Here is a 15,182-nt window from a genome sequence, read left to right as displayed (position 1 = left end):
ACTAATAATGATTAATATAATAACTATAATATTGTCCATCTCATATTTACACTGACTTTAGTCTCATGAACAACATTAACTAATTGTTATTTACTAGCTAATCTTACATGACTGTTCAGTACAGAAATGAAGCCCAACAATCATGTTTTACAGTCCTGTGGTCTCAGCCTAAGATACTTATTAAATCACACAAAGCTCGTGTAGAAACAAACAAACAAATGAACAAAATATGTTCTCCTTCATTTCTGTCAACCATACGTTTCCAGCTATTATGGTTGCTAGGCAACCTGGGCAGCGCGACGGAGGCTAGACCGTCCCATTTCACAAGCCTCACACTCTGGCCTTAGCGGTCTTTGAGTACCCGGCCCTTGAAGACCGTTGAGGCTGCGTACTTTAAGGCTGCAGACCCTCAATTGGGATACAGCCCAGATCTATCAAAGTGAAGGCCGTCTCTCTGATGACGTCACAGAGCAGAGTCGTTCTGTCCAATAAAGGATCTCAGATCAGCTGCTGCCATCTTGTGGCCACAGTTGGTTACTGTCTCTGAAAGTTGTCTCATGTTTCCTGTTTTCCTGTTAACAAAGGCTGGAGCTCATCATGCTGAGAGGGCAGCAGCATTTTTTGGCTCTTCACACATGTTCATTATATTCTGATGATCCTGGATGGAGACAAACTACAGATAAGTGTGTTCAGCCCAACTAGTTGATCTCATTACAGCAGTTTGATGTTTCCCTTTGAATCCCCCTGAAGATACTGACAGTGAAGCACGTACATAATACTCCAGCCTTTCAACTCTGAGCTTATTTAGTTCTATTAATACACTGAAATCTCATTTGTGTCATGAAGAAAGTCTTTAATCAAGCAGAATTCAAAGATCAGAAACATTTCATATATGGAGTTAAACATGAATCATTGTTTCAACAATATATTTATTGTTGTCATAAACAGACAAGAAGACAACAACAAACTGCTCCTCCCATTCAACACATGTCAGTCCATATCCCAGCAAACTAAATCATCTCCATTTACACATCAAATAGAAACATGAATCACTTGTAATGATTAGAAACTTGATAGAATTTCAAATCTAGTTTGGGGAGTCATTCAGTGAGAAACAGTGAAATGATTTTCCATGTGAAAAGGTGGACAGCAGAAACAGAAAGAAACAGTGAGAACTAAAAGAGAAACAAAGAGCTTTGGAACAACGAGGCAGCAGGAGGACAGCTGCAGTTTAACAGCTTCAATTCACTGACAGGAAACAACATTAGAAATATCATCATCCTCAACTCATCTGCTGCACTGACACTGACACCTTCAACGGACACACCTTCACTTCATCAACAGTTTCAATATATGGAAACATCCTGTGAGTGAAAGTGTGTGTGAAGGTGTGTATGTGTGTGTTAGTATCAGGATCAGAGAACGACAGCTTTCCTCTGTTCCAGTCCAGATTCACTCTGATCCTCTGGAGCTTCTTCTGGACTGAGAGAGCAGTGAGAAGACCTGGTGGTGAACATGCTGAGTATTTACCTTCATCAAACCCTATTACCCATAATCCAGACCATATGCTTCCCTTCCTCTGCACAGACTCTGCTAAGACACCCAGTACCCACACTGTACTGTCTCCAACCTCGACATCCCAGCTGCGAGTCCCTGAGTTAAAGCCCTCAGACCCCAGGACAGAGATGTATAATTCAAACCTCTCTGGATTATCAGGAAGCTGCTGTTCATCTTCTCCTCTCACACTGGTCAGATCTTCAGACAGGATGAGTTCTGGATGAGCAGTGTTTGGGTCCAGAATGAGAGGAGTGTAGGAGACCATGTCCTTCATGTTGTTCCAGATGTTGAAGGTCAGGTTGCCCAGGTGTTTGGCCTGGTCTATCAGAGCTCCTGAGGGCAGCTGTGGATCATCCAGCAGGGGGCAGCGCTGGACTCTTTCCACTGCAGCCTTGTAGTTGTGCAGGAATGAGACGTCTTCAGCTCTCAGCTCCTCCTCTGTGGCTCTGACTGTGTCTGAAAGAGCTGCTATCTCTCTGCTCAGAGCCTCCATCTTCTCCTTCATCATCCCACTCTTCTGCTCCTCTTCCTCCCTCAGTGCAGCCAGCCTGGCCTCCTCTTCCTCTGCTAGAAACTGGTGAAGCTTCTTAAACTGCTCCTTAATCTGCCTCTCTGTGTGTCGGGCCTGGACCTTAATGTGTTCTGCTGTTTGATCAAACTTCACTTGAACTTCTTCACAAACCTTTAACTTCTTCTTTAAGGGCTCCAGAGTTTCCTGAAGTTCCTTCTTGTGTTGTTGTGCAGCTTCATCGATGGGTCTGAATCTGTGATTGGTGTGTTTTTCTGAGGCACAGCAGACGAGACACGCTGGCTGCTCATCGTCCAGACAGAAGAGTTTGAGTTTCTCAGAGTGCAGACTGCAGAGAGCCTCTGAAGCTCTCTGATCTCTCTCCTGTAAGAACGACTCACACAGGTTCTTTAAAGCTCGGTTTAAAGGTGGATCATAAACTGATAATTCCTTACAAACTGGACACTCGTGTGTTGGTCTCTCTTTCCACCATCTCTTCAGACAGTCTTTACAGAAGCTGTGGCTACATGACAGAAGAACAGGATCTCTGAAGACCTGCTGACAGACCGGACAGCAGAGATCCTCCTCTGATCTGGAAGCCATTGAGTCTGTGAGTGAAGCTGAAAACAGCAGACAGGAAGTACAGTCAGTCCTGGCTCCCCTCCCTCCTCTACCACCTTCACTGAAACTTCCTTTGAGTCGTGTTTTTGCTCAAACTCACATTCAGTGTGTGGAGCGTCAGCAGCTTGAAGCAGCAGTGTTGGAGTTTTCCACTTTTCTCTCCTGTAGCTGGACTCACTCAGAGGAAGCTGCTAGTTTGGTCTGAGCTCAGTCTGATCGTCTGTGCGTCTCTCTTTACTGAGGACGAAGAACATCTTGTTTCCTGGTTTTTTCACATTTGAGTGACGTGAGGGGAGGAGAAAAATGTTGCTGTTTGACTTTTAACTAAGGTGTGTTTCAATCCTGCCTGCAGCTCAAAAGCTGTAAAACAGGTTTTGTGTCTTTTTACCGTCACTCGGTGGTGCAGCTGTTTGTCAGCTTCTATTTTAGACTTTGTTCTGCTTCTTGTTCAGGTTCCCAGCAGTGGGAGTGTAATGCAGTCACACACACACAGGTGGCGTTAAGGTGGATTCACTTAGTTACAGACAGTGGTGTTATTTCCTGTAACTAAGGGTGTGTTTCACTCCAAAGTTCAGACATTAACCTGCCAGAAGTTGTAAAAGTTACTAATAAAGAGCTTTTCTCTCATTTCACATGCAGGTCAGAGCATGAAAGCTGTGATGCAGCAGTTTGAGAAAAATTGCTGCTGATTTAAAATATTTTTTGTGGTTTTACAAAATATATAAAAGAGCAGAAAGAAAAGAAATAAGTGTAAAGAGTGCAGCAAAATGCATGTTTTAGTGTGAGTTGGTTCATCTGATCTGGTTGTGTAAAAGTCACTGCATGACACTGAGTGTTACTTTTGTGTTACTGACACTCATCTCTGACTCAGAGAAACGATTTCTCCCCTGTGATGTTCACACAGTGGTGAGTTACATGTGTGTGGAATTTTTACTGTTTTATAGAATAAAAGTTTCTCTTACTTTCTTTTTTCTCTTATTCACTAAAAAATCTGTCAAAGAAATAATGAATTCTCCACACGTGTTTGAAGGTTGCATGCAAATATCATGTGATCTAAAAGTCAAATATGTGCTGATGGAGCAAAACAAGGCCAGATGTTGAGCAGCTGTATTGCTGCATGACATCAGCCCACAGCAGCAGAGACCGTGGAGCCAACATGTGAGAAACAAAGCAACATGCTGAACATCTGAACCACAGCAGGAAGTGCGACTCTTTGTAGACCTGTGGACAGGAAACACACAGCAGGTCCTGATCAGTAACAGCGTCCAAACACAAACATTTGTTTATCAGCATCTGTATATATGAGCACACAGAGAGCTCAGCTGGACACACACTTCAGTCCTCCATCAAACACAACACACCTACACACTGTTTCCACCAGCTGCAGCACAGTCCAGTCTTTACAGTCAGAGAGATCTTTTAATTTGAAAGGCAGGAAGTTTAAGAGGAACAGAAAAAGAACCAAAGGATGGTCTGTGGTGTTAAGGTTAGGGTGATCAGCATCAGCTGGAAATATGAAACACTGGTAAAGTAGGTAAGGTGGGTAGGTGTATGTGTGAAAACATTTAAAGCTGCTGAACAGAATCTTTGAAACAAGCTTAAAACATTTTTAGAATATAAACAGAGCATCTGCTTCTCTTTACAGCTCCTCACTCCACCAGGGCTGTTTGGCTCTTTCTTTTTTTTTTTTTTTTTTGCCTGTCCCGTTTGGCTCTTTTGCCATCAGAATTATTGTCTAAAGGCGAAGAAAGATGCCCAACGGATTTTCTTTACCAAATTGACCATCCCAGCTTTGCCGTAATGGTCCATTTGATTCACCTTTTATTCTTTATTTTATTTTCACTTGCTGAATACGGGACAGACTTGACTGGGGGAAAGAAAAGGGAGAAAGAAAGAGGGAAAGAAAAGCAGTTGAGAAGAGGGACGGGGGAGAAGGGCAAAAAACAAAAACCAACAGAATAAGCAGAAGAAAGAAAAAAGAAAAAAAAAATACATATATCGATCACCTGGATCACCTGTTGAGAAAGAAAAAAGAAAACAAGCAGAAGAAAACGAGAGTAATACAATAAACAACATCACAATGATATATGGGAATATGACAGTAAATACTAAATATTAAACATTATTGTGCAGCACGTAAGATCGACAGCACAGTGTGCATTGAGGTAGGAGCCAAAAAGGGTGTAGTTTGTGTGTGTGATCACCCGTGTGTACACCTGTGAGCATGGACGCGCTTGTTTTCTTAAAAGGTTCCCTCATGTAATGATTTGCTAGAGGGTGTGGGGGGCCACTGCCCCGTCCTCCAGGGCATGAAGCAGGTATGGAGGAGATCAAAACTCCAGACATCCAGAGACCCCCAGAACACAAGAGACCAAGGAAGACCAACAGAGGGGCAGCCGTGCCACTGTCCCAGAAAGAGCTGAGGAGAGTCCCAGATGAGGGGTCACCCAGCAGCCACGGAGCAGAAGCCAGGGGGTGCTGCAGTGACGTGCCCGTGAGCTCCGCCGGCAGCCAGCTGTGCCTGAGTGACCGAGCCCCAGGCCGAGAGGCCGGGGGCACCCCACCTCCGAAGTGGCCCAAGCGAGCCCCAGGCTCCAGGCCCCGATAAGCAGCCGCCAAGGAGTGAGCCGGTGTGTACCCGGACGCCCACCCCCGGACACAAAGGCTCTTTCTGATAGTGTGCAAATGTGATGTACGTACTGCAGCAGTCATACAGACAACTAGATAGTCCAAAAGTTGGCCTACCTATTATCGGCTGAGGTTTTAGAAGAATTGTGGCTGAACCACATAAAACATCTAATTAATTTTAATTAATGATAATGTTATGTTGGAATTTTGTTAAAGAGGGTCAGAAATGTTTCAGCCCAGTTTGTTTAGCAGATTCTGTATAGAAGTTTTAATATAGGGAGACAATTCCAGATTGTGTGAGTAAAATCAGGTTTTTTCTCTTTGTCAGTTTAACAGTTTCTGACAGTATTTAAACAACTCAATCACAAAGAAAGAACAATACAGTATCCACATCTGAACCAAAGAGTAAAACAGTGAAATGTGGATTATTAAATATTAGGTCTCTCTCCTCCAAGTCTCTGTTAGTACATGACTTAATAATTGATCAACAAATTGATTTACTCTGCCTTACAGAAACCTGGTTGCAGCAGGATGATTATGTTAGCTTAAATGAATCAACACCCCCGAGTCATTCTAACTACCAGAAATCTCGAAGCACAGGCTGAGGGGGAGGTGTGGCAGCAATTTTTCACACCAGCCTATTAATAAATGAAAGACCAAGACAGACTTTTAATTCATTTGAAAGCCTGATGCTTAGCATTGTCCACCCCAGCTGTAAAACTCAGAAACCAGTCTTACTTGTTATCATCTATCGTCCACCTGGGCCTTACACAGAGTTTCTCTCTGATTTCTCAGACTTTTTATCTTATTTAGTTCTGAGCTCAGATAAAATAATTATTGTGGGTGATTTTAACATCCATGTAGATGCTAAAAATGACAGCCTCAATATGGCATTTAATCTGTTATTAGTCTCAATTGGCTTCTCTCAAAATGTAAAAGAACCCACCCACCACTTTAATCACACTCTAGATCTTGTTTTAACATATGGCATAGAAACTGAACATTTAACAGTGTTTCCTGAAAACCCTCTCCTGTCTGATCATTTCCTGATAACATTTACATTTACAATAATTGATTACACAGCAGTGGAGAGTAGACTTTATCAAAGTAGATGTCTTTCTGACAGCGCTGTAACTAAGTTTAAGAATATAATCCACCCACTGTTATCATCTTCAATGCCCTGTATCATCATCATATACAAACACAAAATCTGATTTTAAGAAAAGAAGACATTGCATGTAAGTTTTAAATGTAAATGTTTTCAGTTCCCACTAAGCAGTCCTTACCTCTAAATATCACCTCTGCTTTTTCCATATCTGAGTGACGTTCCCTCTCATTCTGGGAAATATAGCAGGTTTACCTTCAGCTTGCAGAATGTGACAAACTGCACACAAACAGTTTGTGTGCTTGCTGATATACCTGCCACTTAAAATTTTACTTTTCCCCCCTACAACTTTAAACAAATTTCTGTACTTTCTAATCCCTACAATTTCAAAAATGTAATACGTTGTGTTCATGGTACTTCAGCGTACAGGAACGAAGTATTTGTACTTTGTTACTTCCCATCTATGCAGGTCTGACATTTCAGCTGTGTATGGAAAGCCAAGTGGATTGTAAGTCATTGGTTTGGGGTTTGAAACTTAGAATGGAAGATGCAAATTTTAAGTCGCTCTCTTATGTTTTCTCTGTTGCTTGTCCATTGCTCTATAACGCTATAATTGGCTGTTTCAGACAACTTTTGATTTTACCTTTATATTTCACCTTTAAAAACTATTTGCCTTGCCTTGTTTGGTATCTTTCTTTTCCGTACAACATCAAATGTCTAAATTTACACTTATTTGTTCATTGACATGCTGCATTAACACAAACAATCTAAAAAAAAAATACAATCTGAGTAGAAAAAGTGTATTTTTTTTACTCTAAAAACCACATACATGTTTAAAAAAGTCATTTTTATAACTTGAAATGCAAATATAAACTGTAATCTTTTAAAAAAAATATGTTAAAAACTGCAAACAGCAAAGTTATATCAAACTATTTACCTAAAAATGCACCCAGTGCATCAGGTGTTAAAACTAGAGAAAAATCAGGTGTTACACCACCTCATCGGCTCATCTTCCTTTCATATTTCTCAAAATATGTCTTCCATTTTAAAAAATGAGAATATCTTAAAAATGTGTTTGTTTACAGCAGGGCTTATAAGATACTGGACTGTAGCCTGCTGAACTGTACCCTGTACTCTGCTGGACTGCAGCCAGCAGTCTGCTGGACTGGTATCAGTTGGAGAAAACTCTGCAGTCTGCTGGACTGACACTGCCGCTGAAATTTCATTATAATCTTGAAATTTTAAAATTTAGAAGTTCTTTTTCTATTACCGTCATATTGTAACTGAATTTATACTCTCACAATAGAATAATGAACCACCATAAATGAGTTTGGAATGGAGCCCCCGGAGCCCCCCCCCCCTCCCCGCCTTCGCCCCCAGTTATTGTTATTACAGTTTATTGATTACAATTTTTTGAAAACTGTGGTTTTTATCAGCAGCTTCTTTCTTTTGAAAACAGATGTTTACATATGACTCAGAAGTATATATATTTTCTCTATATATACACACTCTGGTCAAAAGCCCCAATTCTTCCAGAGTCTTACTGAAACCCAAGCAGTTCAATGTCTCTTTGTATTTTGAAGTGAAAGCACAGAACAAATAAACAATTAAGGTTAAAAAACAAAATCACAGAATCCATTTGTAATCAAAATTTATTCTAGACTTTTGACTCAAAATAGTAACCTATTTGACACCTATGACAGCTGAACACACTAGTGTCATTCTCTCTACAGTGGAAACCAAATATTCTTCGAAAGGTCTTGATGCATGGTCAGTCATCTGGGTAGGTAAATCCCAAAAGGTTGATTTCTTCATCTGGAAAAAGCATTTTCAGTGGCAGAAACATTTCATTGTTCATTCAGCTAGCTTCAGTCATTGTGCAAATGTACTGTTTATAAGATTGGTCAAACCTGTAGACAGCTGAGACTAAAGAAGTCATTTGAATAAGTGACGAAACGTTTATCCCACTTGGGGATGTTCTTCAAAAGGTTCTTCCCAATTCTGCTGCAAAAGTTTCCATAAATGTGTAGCGCTTGTGGAGTGCTTTTTAACCTTCTGTCCAGTTCATCCCAAACCAACTTGATGGGCCCACTCTATGACGGTACCTCCATGTTTTTGAGCTCATCTTCTTCTCTTTTTTGTCTAAATTAGAACTATCATAGCGTTTTATATTACAAACAGAGCAAAGTCAGTAATAACGTCACCGTTACTGTGCTTTTATTATGAGTGTAGAGCAGCAGACAGGACTTTGTCTTTCTTTATATAAACAGTAAAAGTAGACTTTCAGATCTAGAAGTGTGTGAGCAGGGCTGGTTATTGTCACTGATTTCTACAACTGATTCTATTCTGATTCACAAGGTCATGATTCGATTCAATTCAATTTTGAGTCAGTCAGAAATATTATAAATATGATCATTTATTTTGGATATGGACTGTTAAAAGAACCCTGTAAACCTTGTAAATTAAAGATATTTCGTTCCAAATTATTTGACTGTTTCTCTGCAATTAAAAACTCAGTGTAAACTATCTATCTAAACTAAGCAGACACTTGTGAGGTGTGAGCATCACTGCAGATGCTTTTGTGTCAAAGTAACTGAGGATAAAACAGAAAAACATGAAGGAGCTTTTCCTGGCCTGGGTTTTTTTTTATAGCAGATAACATTAAAGATAATCTGCAGTAGATCAAAAACTGAAGAATCAACATATGAACGTTACCTGATAGAGACACAGATAAGAGTTTTGCAATTTGGCAATCTGTCACTCATTCAGCCAGCTCAAACATTTTTTCGTGTGTTTGTTTTTTGTTTTACAGTTTTGGACACTTTACATTTACAAAACATATGATATGTGTTCCTCCTGTAGGGTCACCAGGGGCAGCTGGATGGTGGACAAGGACGGAATCCCTTTCAGACCGAGGGAGGGTGTTGAGGGCTGGCGACAATGGCGGTCCTAGCCTGTTTGGCCTGAGGGGAGGTACTATTGTTTTGTGTGAACTGTGTTCCCAATAAAAGGCAGCAATCGGAAGCCGGATTTGGGGTCATTTTGTGGTAGACACCGACGAGGCCTCCCTTGCAAGTCGATGGATCGCTGACTCTCTTGTTTTTTTCATGATGAATAAGTCTCTAAACCAGCGGGGCTTGTGGAAACACAGACCCAACACACACATATGAAGAGAGAGAGAGTGTGCATAGTATGCAAACGGCTACCAAACAGCAATCATAATTTGTCATACAATGAGAACAGGACAAATTGACAATGACTAATTAATATTAAAATCTGTAACATAATGTATTGTTTGGAGTTTAGTCTGTTACTGTTACTATTTTTACCATTTCTTCTTGGAGCAACTGTAACGCACATAATTTCCTTAGGGATTAATAAAGTATTCTGATTCTGATTGTTTCAGGATGACCTGCCATTATCCAATCACGCATCTGCTTACCTGCATCTTTTGCTCGTTTCTCTTCCTCTTCTTTTCTATTTTTCTAAACTGAGCACCTGATGGCTTTGAACATTTCTTGTCCATCTTGGTTTTAATTTTGCACTCCAGTATGAACACCCATCCCTCAACCCGAGGATCACCACAGCGTAATCTAATAGACCTACACCTTAGTTCACAGATTCACTTTGTCTAGGGTGTATTTCTGGGATTTCACACAACCCAGGATTCAAATCATGAATACATAATGGGCTTGGATTTACATTATGAATGAAATGTGCTCTATTTGGAAGCAGCTCCTCCCCTTTCAACGGGTTGTGTGTGAGGCTTTAAATCAGGGGCGATTTTAGCCCATTTTGGGGGTGCTGAATCAAAATGAATCAAAGCACCCACAAAGATTTCTTACTTTTTTGACAATATTTGCTGTTTGTGTGACACACTACTAAAAATATAAAAAGCATTCAGAACTTGGTTGAGATGTAACATTTTTAACAACAAAAGTATCGATAACCCCCCCCCCCCCTCCTCCCAAAATGGTTTGTTCCAGCTCTCTCCTGTTCTGGCTCTAGCACTGTTGCTGCTAGAGCGCTGGTGGCTGAGACGCACCAGAGCGGAGGTGGAAGTGCCTGGCTTAAAACAGGACATGTTGGCTGCATTTAACCTTCAGTTACTCTTTATATAGTTAGGTAGGAGTCAGACCATGTTTCTTTTTAGCTGAAAAACATTACACCCAGTTAACCTGCAGTGTTGAAAACGTGTTTTCCAACAATGTTTGCTACCCTACAATCCGTCCTGCTCTGTAGTAAATTCAGTGTCATTTGGCCGTCCTGTTGCTCCCATTGAAATGTATACAGCCTGTTTAAAATCTAAAACTTAGAATTGTCCGTAGCCTGATGTTGTTACTACTGTCCTGTTTGAAATGGATACTGTTATGGAAATTTTAACAATAACCTGCATTTGAAGTGGTTTTAATAAAGACATTGCAATGTGGAGAGAGCATCCCAGTGAAACACCAGGACCATCTCTGAATTGTGGCCACCTCCCTTACATCTTATATACAGACACACAGACAAAGAACATTCCTCAAACTCTTACACGTTGGCCCCTCTCACGGGGGGGCTATACCTCCTCCCTCACAGAGAGAATTATGACCTTGTTTTCTGCTTAGCCATCACCTAAGGATTTACATCCCTGATAAGCAGAAGGAGCCTCGCTATCTGTTTAACGTCTCCCATTACAATGGCCTTACTGTGTTAACTTTCCACATGCATGTAAAGTAGTGGCAGGAGTGCTCTTACTATAGTAAAGTGAGAAAGTGATATTACTATAACTAATGTGATATGATTAAATATGTGATTAATACATGAGAAAAGAAATCTGCCACTACAATACTAAGTAGCTAACTGACTGGATGCCCATTAACCTTATAACTCCTCCTAATTGAATACAATCTAGTTGTGTATGATTGTCAGGCCAAAGAGGGAGAGAGGAAAGAGGGGAACGTGAGGAGAAAGTACAAGGTCAGGAAGAAACAGGTAAGAAAACAGACAGGGAGCAGTGACAGGCACAACAGAAACTGTTAAACTGACAAAGAGAAAAAACCTGATTTTACTCACACAATCTGGAAGTTGTGTTCTCCCTATATTAAAGCTGCTGTACAGAATCTGCAAAACAAACTGGGTTGAAACATTTTTGGCCCTCTTTAACAACATTCCAGCATAACATTATCATTGATCGGGGAGATTAAAATTAATGATATATTTTTATGTGGTTCAGCCACAACTCTACTAAAACCTCAGCCAGTAACAGGTAGGCCAACTTTTGGACCATCCAATTGTCTGTATGACTGCCGCAGTACGTACATCACATTTGCACACTGTCAGAAAAGTGCCAAACAGCCCTGGTGGAGTGAGGAGCTGTAAAGAGAAGCAGATGCTCTGTTTATATTCTACAAATGTTTTAAGCTTGTTTCAAAGATTCTGTACTGCAGCTTTAAATGTTTTCCAAAAGCACACAGACACTTATCAGTGTTTCTCAAACCTTTTACAGTGTGGACCACCTGATAAAAATGTCAAGCTCTCCCAAGGACCACCATGAAAGCATGAAAGGCATAAATCTTACAACACAAAATTAGTATTATTAAATTAGTAAAATTAGTATCTGCAGTAAAGATTTTTTCATGCATGGTATACATTCTACCACAGGCAAAGTTGCCTCCATTTTTATAGTTTTTTATTGATATTTTTTAATAATTTATTTGTAATATTTTTTTCTGTTATTGGAGTGTATTTTTCATGCATCTGTATTATATTATACATACACATTAAAAGTGAATCTCTGTCCAAAAAATGCACTCAGTTTACTTCTTACTCACTATTAGCATCATTCATTATTCTCGCCCAGTAATTAAGGTTAGGATATGTATTTTTTTTATTCCAATCCATTCTTCTTTAGCAGCATTTAAATAACCTTTATCAGATTTGATGGTTTTGTTACAGACTTTTCAAAAAAGTGTTTTGCTTTTCTTTCACAAATGTGGGATTAAATTGTTAAAATGTACAAAACAGTGATGTCATGTTTTGTGACGAGGAACCAGGCACAGAGAGACTTGATGAATTTAAGAATCTTATGATTTAATAAAGAAATTTGCAGACTTGCACAGAGATGGTAAAATTATGATGAGTGATAACGGAGATGAAGACAACAGACGATGAGGACAGGGAGGATGCAGGTCTCATTGTGACGAGTAAAGTGTATCTTGGGTGGCTGGGCAGCTCTCTGGGTGCTCAGCACCCCCAAAGCTCTGATCCTAGAATCGCCCCTGCTTTAAATCAACAAATAAATATAAATTTTAAATTGTTATTGATCCCTTTACCCCGAGTCCTAAAGTGTATATTTATTTTCTTATTCTTCTTATATTTATTGTTTGTTTACTTGCACTGCTGTAACTGGAGCCTCGTCATCTCGTCTCTCTATAAACTGGACTGTATGTAGCAGAGACGACAATAAAGTTTACTTTGACTGCAGCACAGCAGGGAGCAGGCGCACCGAGGGCTCTCGCGCTCACTTTTCGTGTATAGAATTTCGAAAAAACATTGGTGCAAATTATAAGTCTGTATCATAATGTCTGGTGTGTTTGTGTTTGTTGGTTTGTTTTTATTTTGTTTTATTTTGCGAGCTGGTTATTAGATGCTGCTCCAGCCAGCCAGAGAATCCCACGCCGCCCCGCCCTCTCCTTCCTGTGCGGCAAGCAGCAGGCGCACCTCGCAAACGGAGGGCGCCCTTACTCCCAGCAAATGGGCGATAGAAAACCGATCGGTGTCTACGACATTCCCACTATGCGCTGGCATGACATCGGGGCAGCATGTGTACGAGCAATTTTTTTTTTTTGCTGATGCCCGTGATGCCACCCCCCACCACGATGCCGCCCCAGGCAACCGCCCGTGTCGCCCATATCAAAACCCGCTACTGGCTGGCGACATGGCATAGATGAATGGTCATTCCTTTGGCACGGTTCTATCTCTCTGGAAGTGGCAGCAGTGGTCCTCTGGTTCAAGCCCCAGTTGTTCCAGTATTACCTGTAGGACATCTGAAAAGTTGGCCCTTGCTGTTGCAGGAAGGGTCACCACTGCCACTTTCAACTCTCTGGACAGCAAATGCAGCAGCTGCAGTGACCACTCCAGTGCGGGCCACTGGTGCGCCTTTGCTGTTGCTTGGAAGACCTCCATGAAGGCTGGGGGGTCATATCCCTTGTCCATCTGGTGGAGTGTCACTGCCGGGGCCAGGGGAAGCAGTGTTGGCAAGAGACACCGAACCTCCAGTGGTTTTGTCCGGTGTTTGGCCTGGTCCTGCAGTCAGTTGAGCTGTCTATGGTGCTCCACCGCCTGCTCCAGCGGTTAGCTCTGTCACTATACTGCCCTCGCACTTAACTAGGCAGACAGACAACCATCATCCCATGTAGAAAAACCACACCGTTGTTCCTTTCTGGTTGATTTATTTGATTGGATGCATAGCATGGCTTTGTTGAAATACATGAATGGATAAATGGTAAAACTGTAAACAAACACAAAATATCCCGTGTGAGCTGACATAAGCAAACAATCTTATAATTAGAAGATGCTATGACCTGTTACTATGCAAAGCAAAGCAGAACGAAACAAGCTAACGTTAGTGGTTAGCTAGCGCTAATTAGCTTCTAGGCTAATGACTAATAAAGCACATCATTGAGTGAATTTACTTTCTCAAAATATCACAAACAACACACGGCAGTTAGTGCTAAACATTCACTGGTAAAACACAACATTACTGCCAACTTACAGACTGTGCTGGCTTAAGAGGCAGCATAGGCAGGCACAGGAGTAGCAAACTGTCCTTCTCCCGTTAGACAGGAAGTAATGAGAAGTAGCACTTCCGGTAGAATGTCAAAATAAAATGAACAGTGTGCCAGAAACGAATAAAGATTGCATGAACTTATATAACACTACATAACGTGAATGGTGACTCTTAAGGAGCCAGAACAGTCACCATTCTTGCCAGTCATCCTATGACTGGGTTTTGGCATCACTCATGAAAAATAACCCGGTGCACACGGTGTTACAAGGTAAATTAATGTTTATCTACAGTTCACTTTTAAATTGTTTCTTCTTAGCAGCTTTCCAGCTGCACCCTTCAGTTCTGTCCTGTTCTCCAGCTCTCTTCGTAACCCGGCATCCTGCTCATATACAATAGAACAGACCTTTGTCATTTTACATGTAAAACGTGATTGTGGGAAAATATATAGAAGCATGATTAGTTGATGTACAACAGCTGTGTGGATCAGCTGCTCATGATGCCACACCCTGAAGCCACTGCTCCACCCCTCCTTTTCACAGATGATGTTGTTCTGATGGCTTCTTCAGGTGCTGGCCTCCAGCTCACACTGGAGTGGTTTGCGGCCATCAGCACCGTCAGGCCATGGTCCTCAGATGGAAAATGGCAAACAGCCCACTTCGGGTCAGGGACAAGTTACTGTCCCAAGTGTAGGAGTTTAAGTATTTCGGCCTCTTGTTCACAAGTGTGGAGAGAGGGGAGCAGTTTTATGTATCAGGCTGTAAACATGTTTATTTCTGCTGTGAGGTTGGACTGCAAAGTCTTAACACTGGAGTTTATAGGGACTGACTCCCCTTAGGAATGGCAAGTTAACAAAGGTTAAACTTTGTTTTAAAAGCTTTTAGGATCTAATTTACACATTAATACAGAAATACACAAAAGGGTGAAGAAAATCACAAATATATTAGGGCTTTCCCCTCTTTGGTTCAGTTATCAAAATAAGGAACCAAACAACA

The 15,182-nt window shown here is 41.1% G+C and overlaps 1 protein-coding gene across 1 annotated transcript; it reads right to left on the bottom strand.

The window, feature by feature from the left end:
• Nucleotides 1-870: 870 nt before the first annotated feature.
• On the bottom strand, nucleotides 871-2,950 carry LOC146521163 (nuclear factor 7, ovary-like). The gene has a single exon (XM_085154446.1). It carries the CDS (start codon nucleotides 2,666-2,668, stop codon nucleotides 1,283-1,285), a length of 1,386 nt encoding a protein of 461 aa, XP_085010572.1. The 5' UTR covers nucleotides 2,669-2,950; the 3' UTR covers nucleotides 871-1,282.
• Nucleotides 2,951-15,182: the final 12,232 nt, after the last annotated feature.

Source organism: Neolamprologus multifasciatus, chromosome 3 (genome assembly GCF_963576455.1).
Source record: "Neolamprologus multifasciatus chromosome 3, fNeoMul1.2, whole genome shotgun sequence".
Classification (NCBI taxonomy): Eukaryota; Metazoa; Chordata; class Actinopteri; order Cichliformes; family Cichlidae; genus Neolamprologus; species Neolamprologus multifasciatus.
This window is presented reverse-complemented; position numbering and strand designations above follow the sequence as displayed.

What these genes read in the sequence shown, in the direction of transcription:
- LOC146521163 (XM_085154446.1), bottom strand. Translation starts at nt 2,668, where the DNA reads ATGGCTTCCAGATCAGAGGAGGATCTCTGCTGTCCGGTCTGTCAGCAG.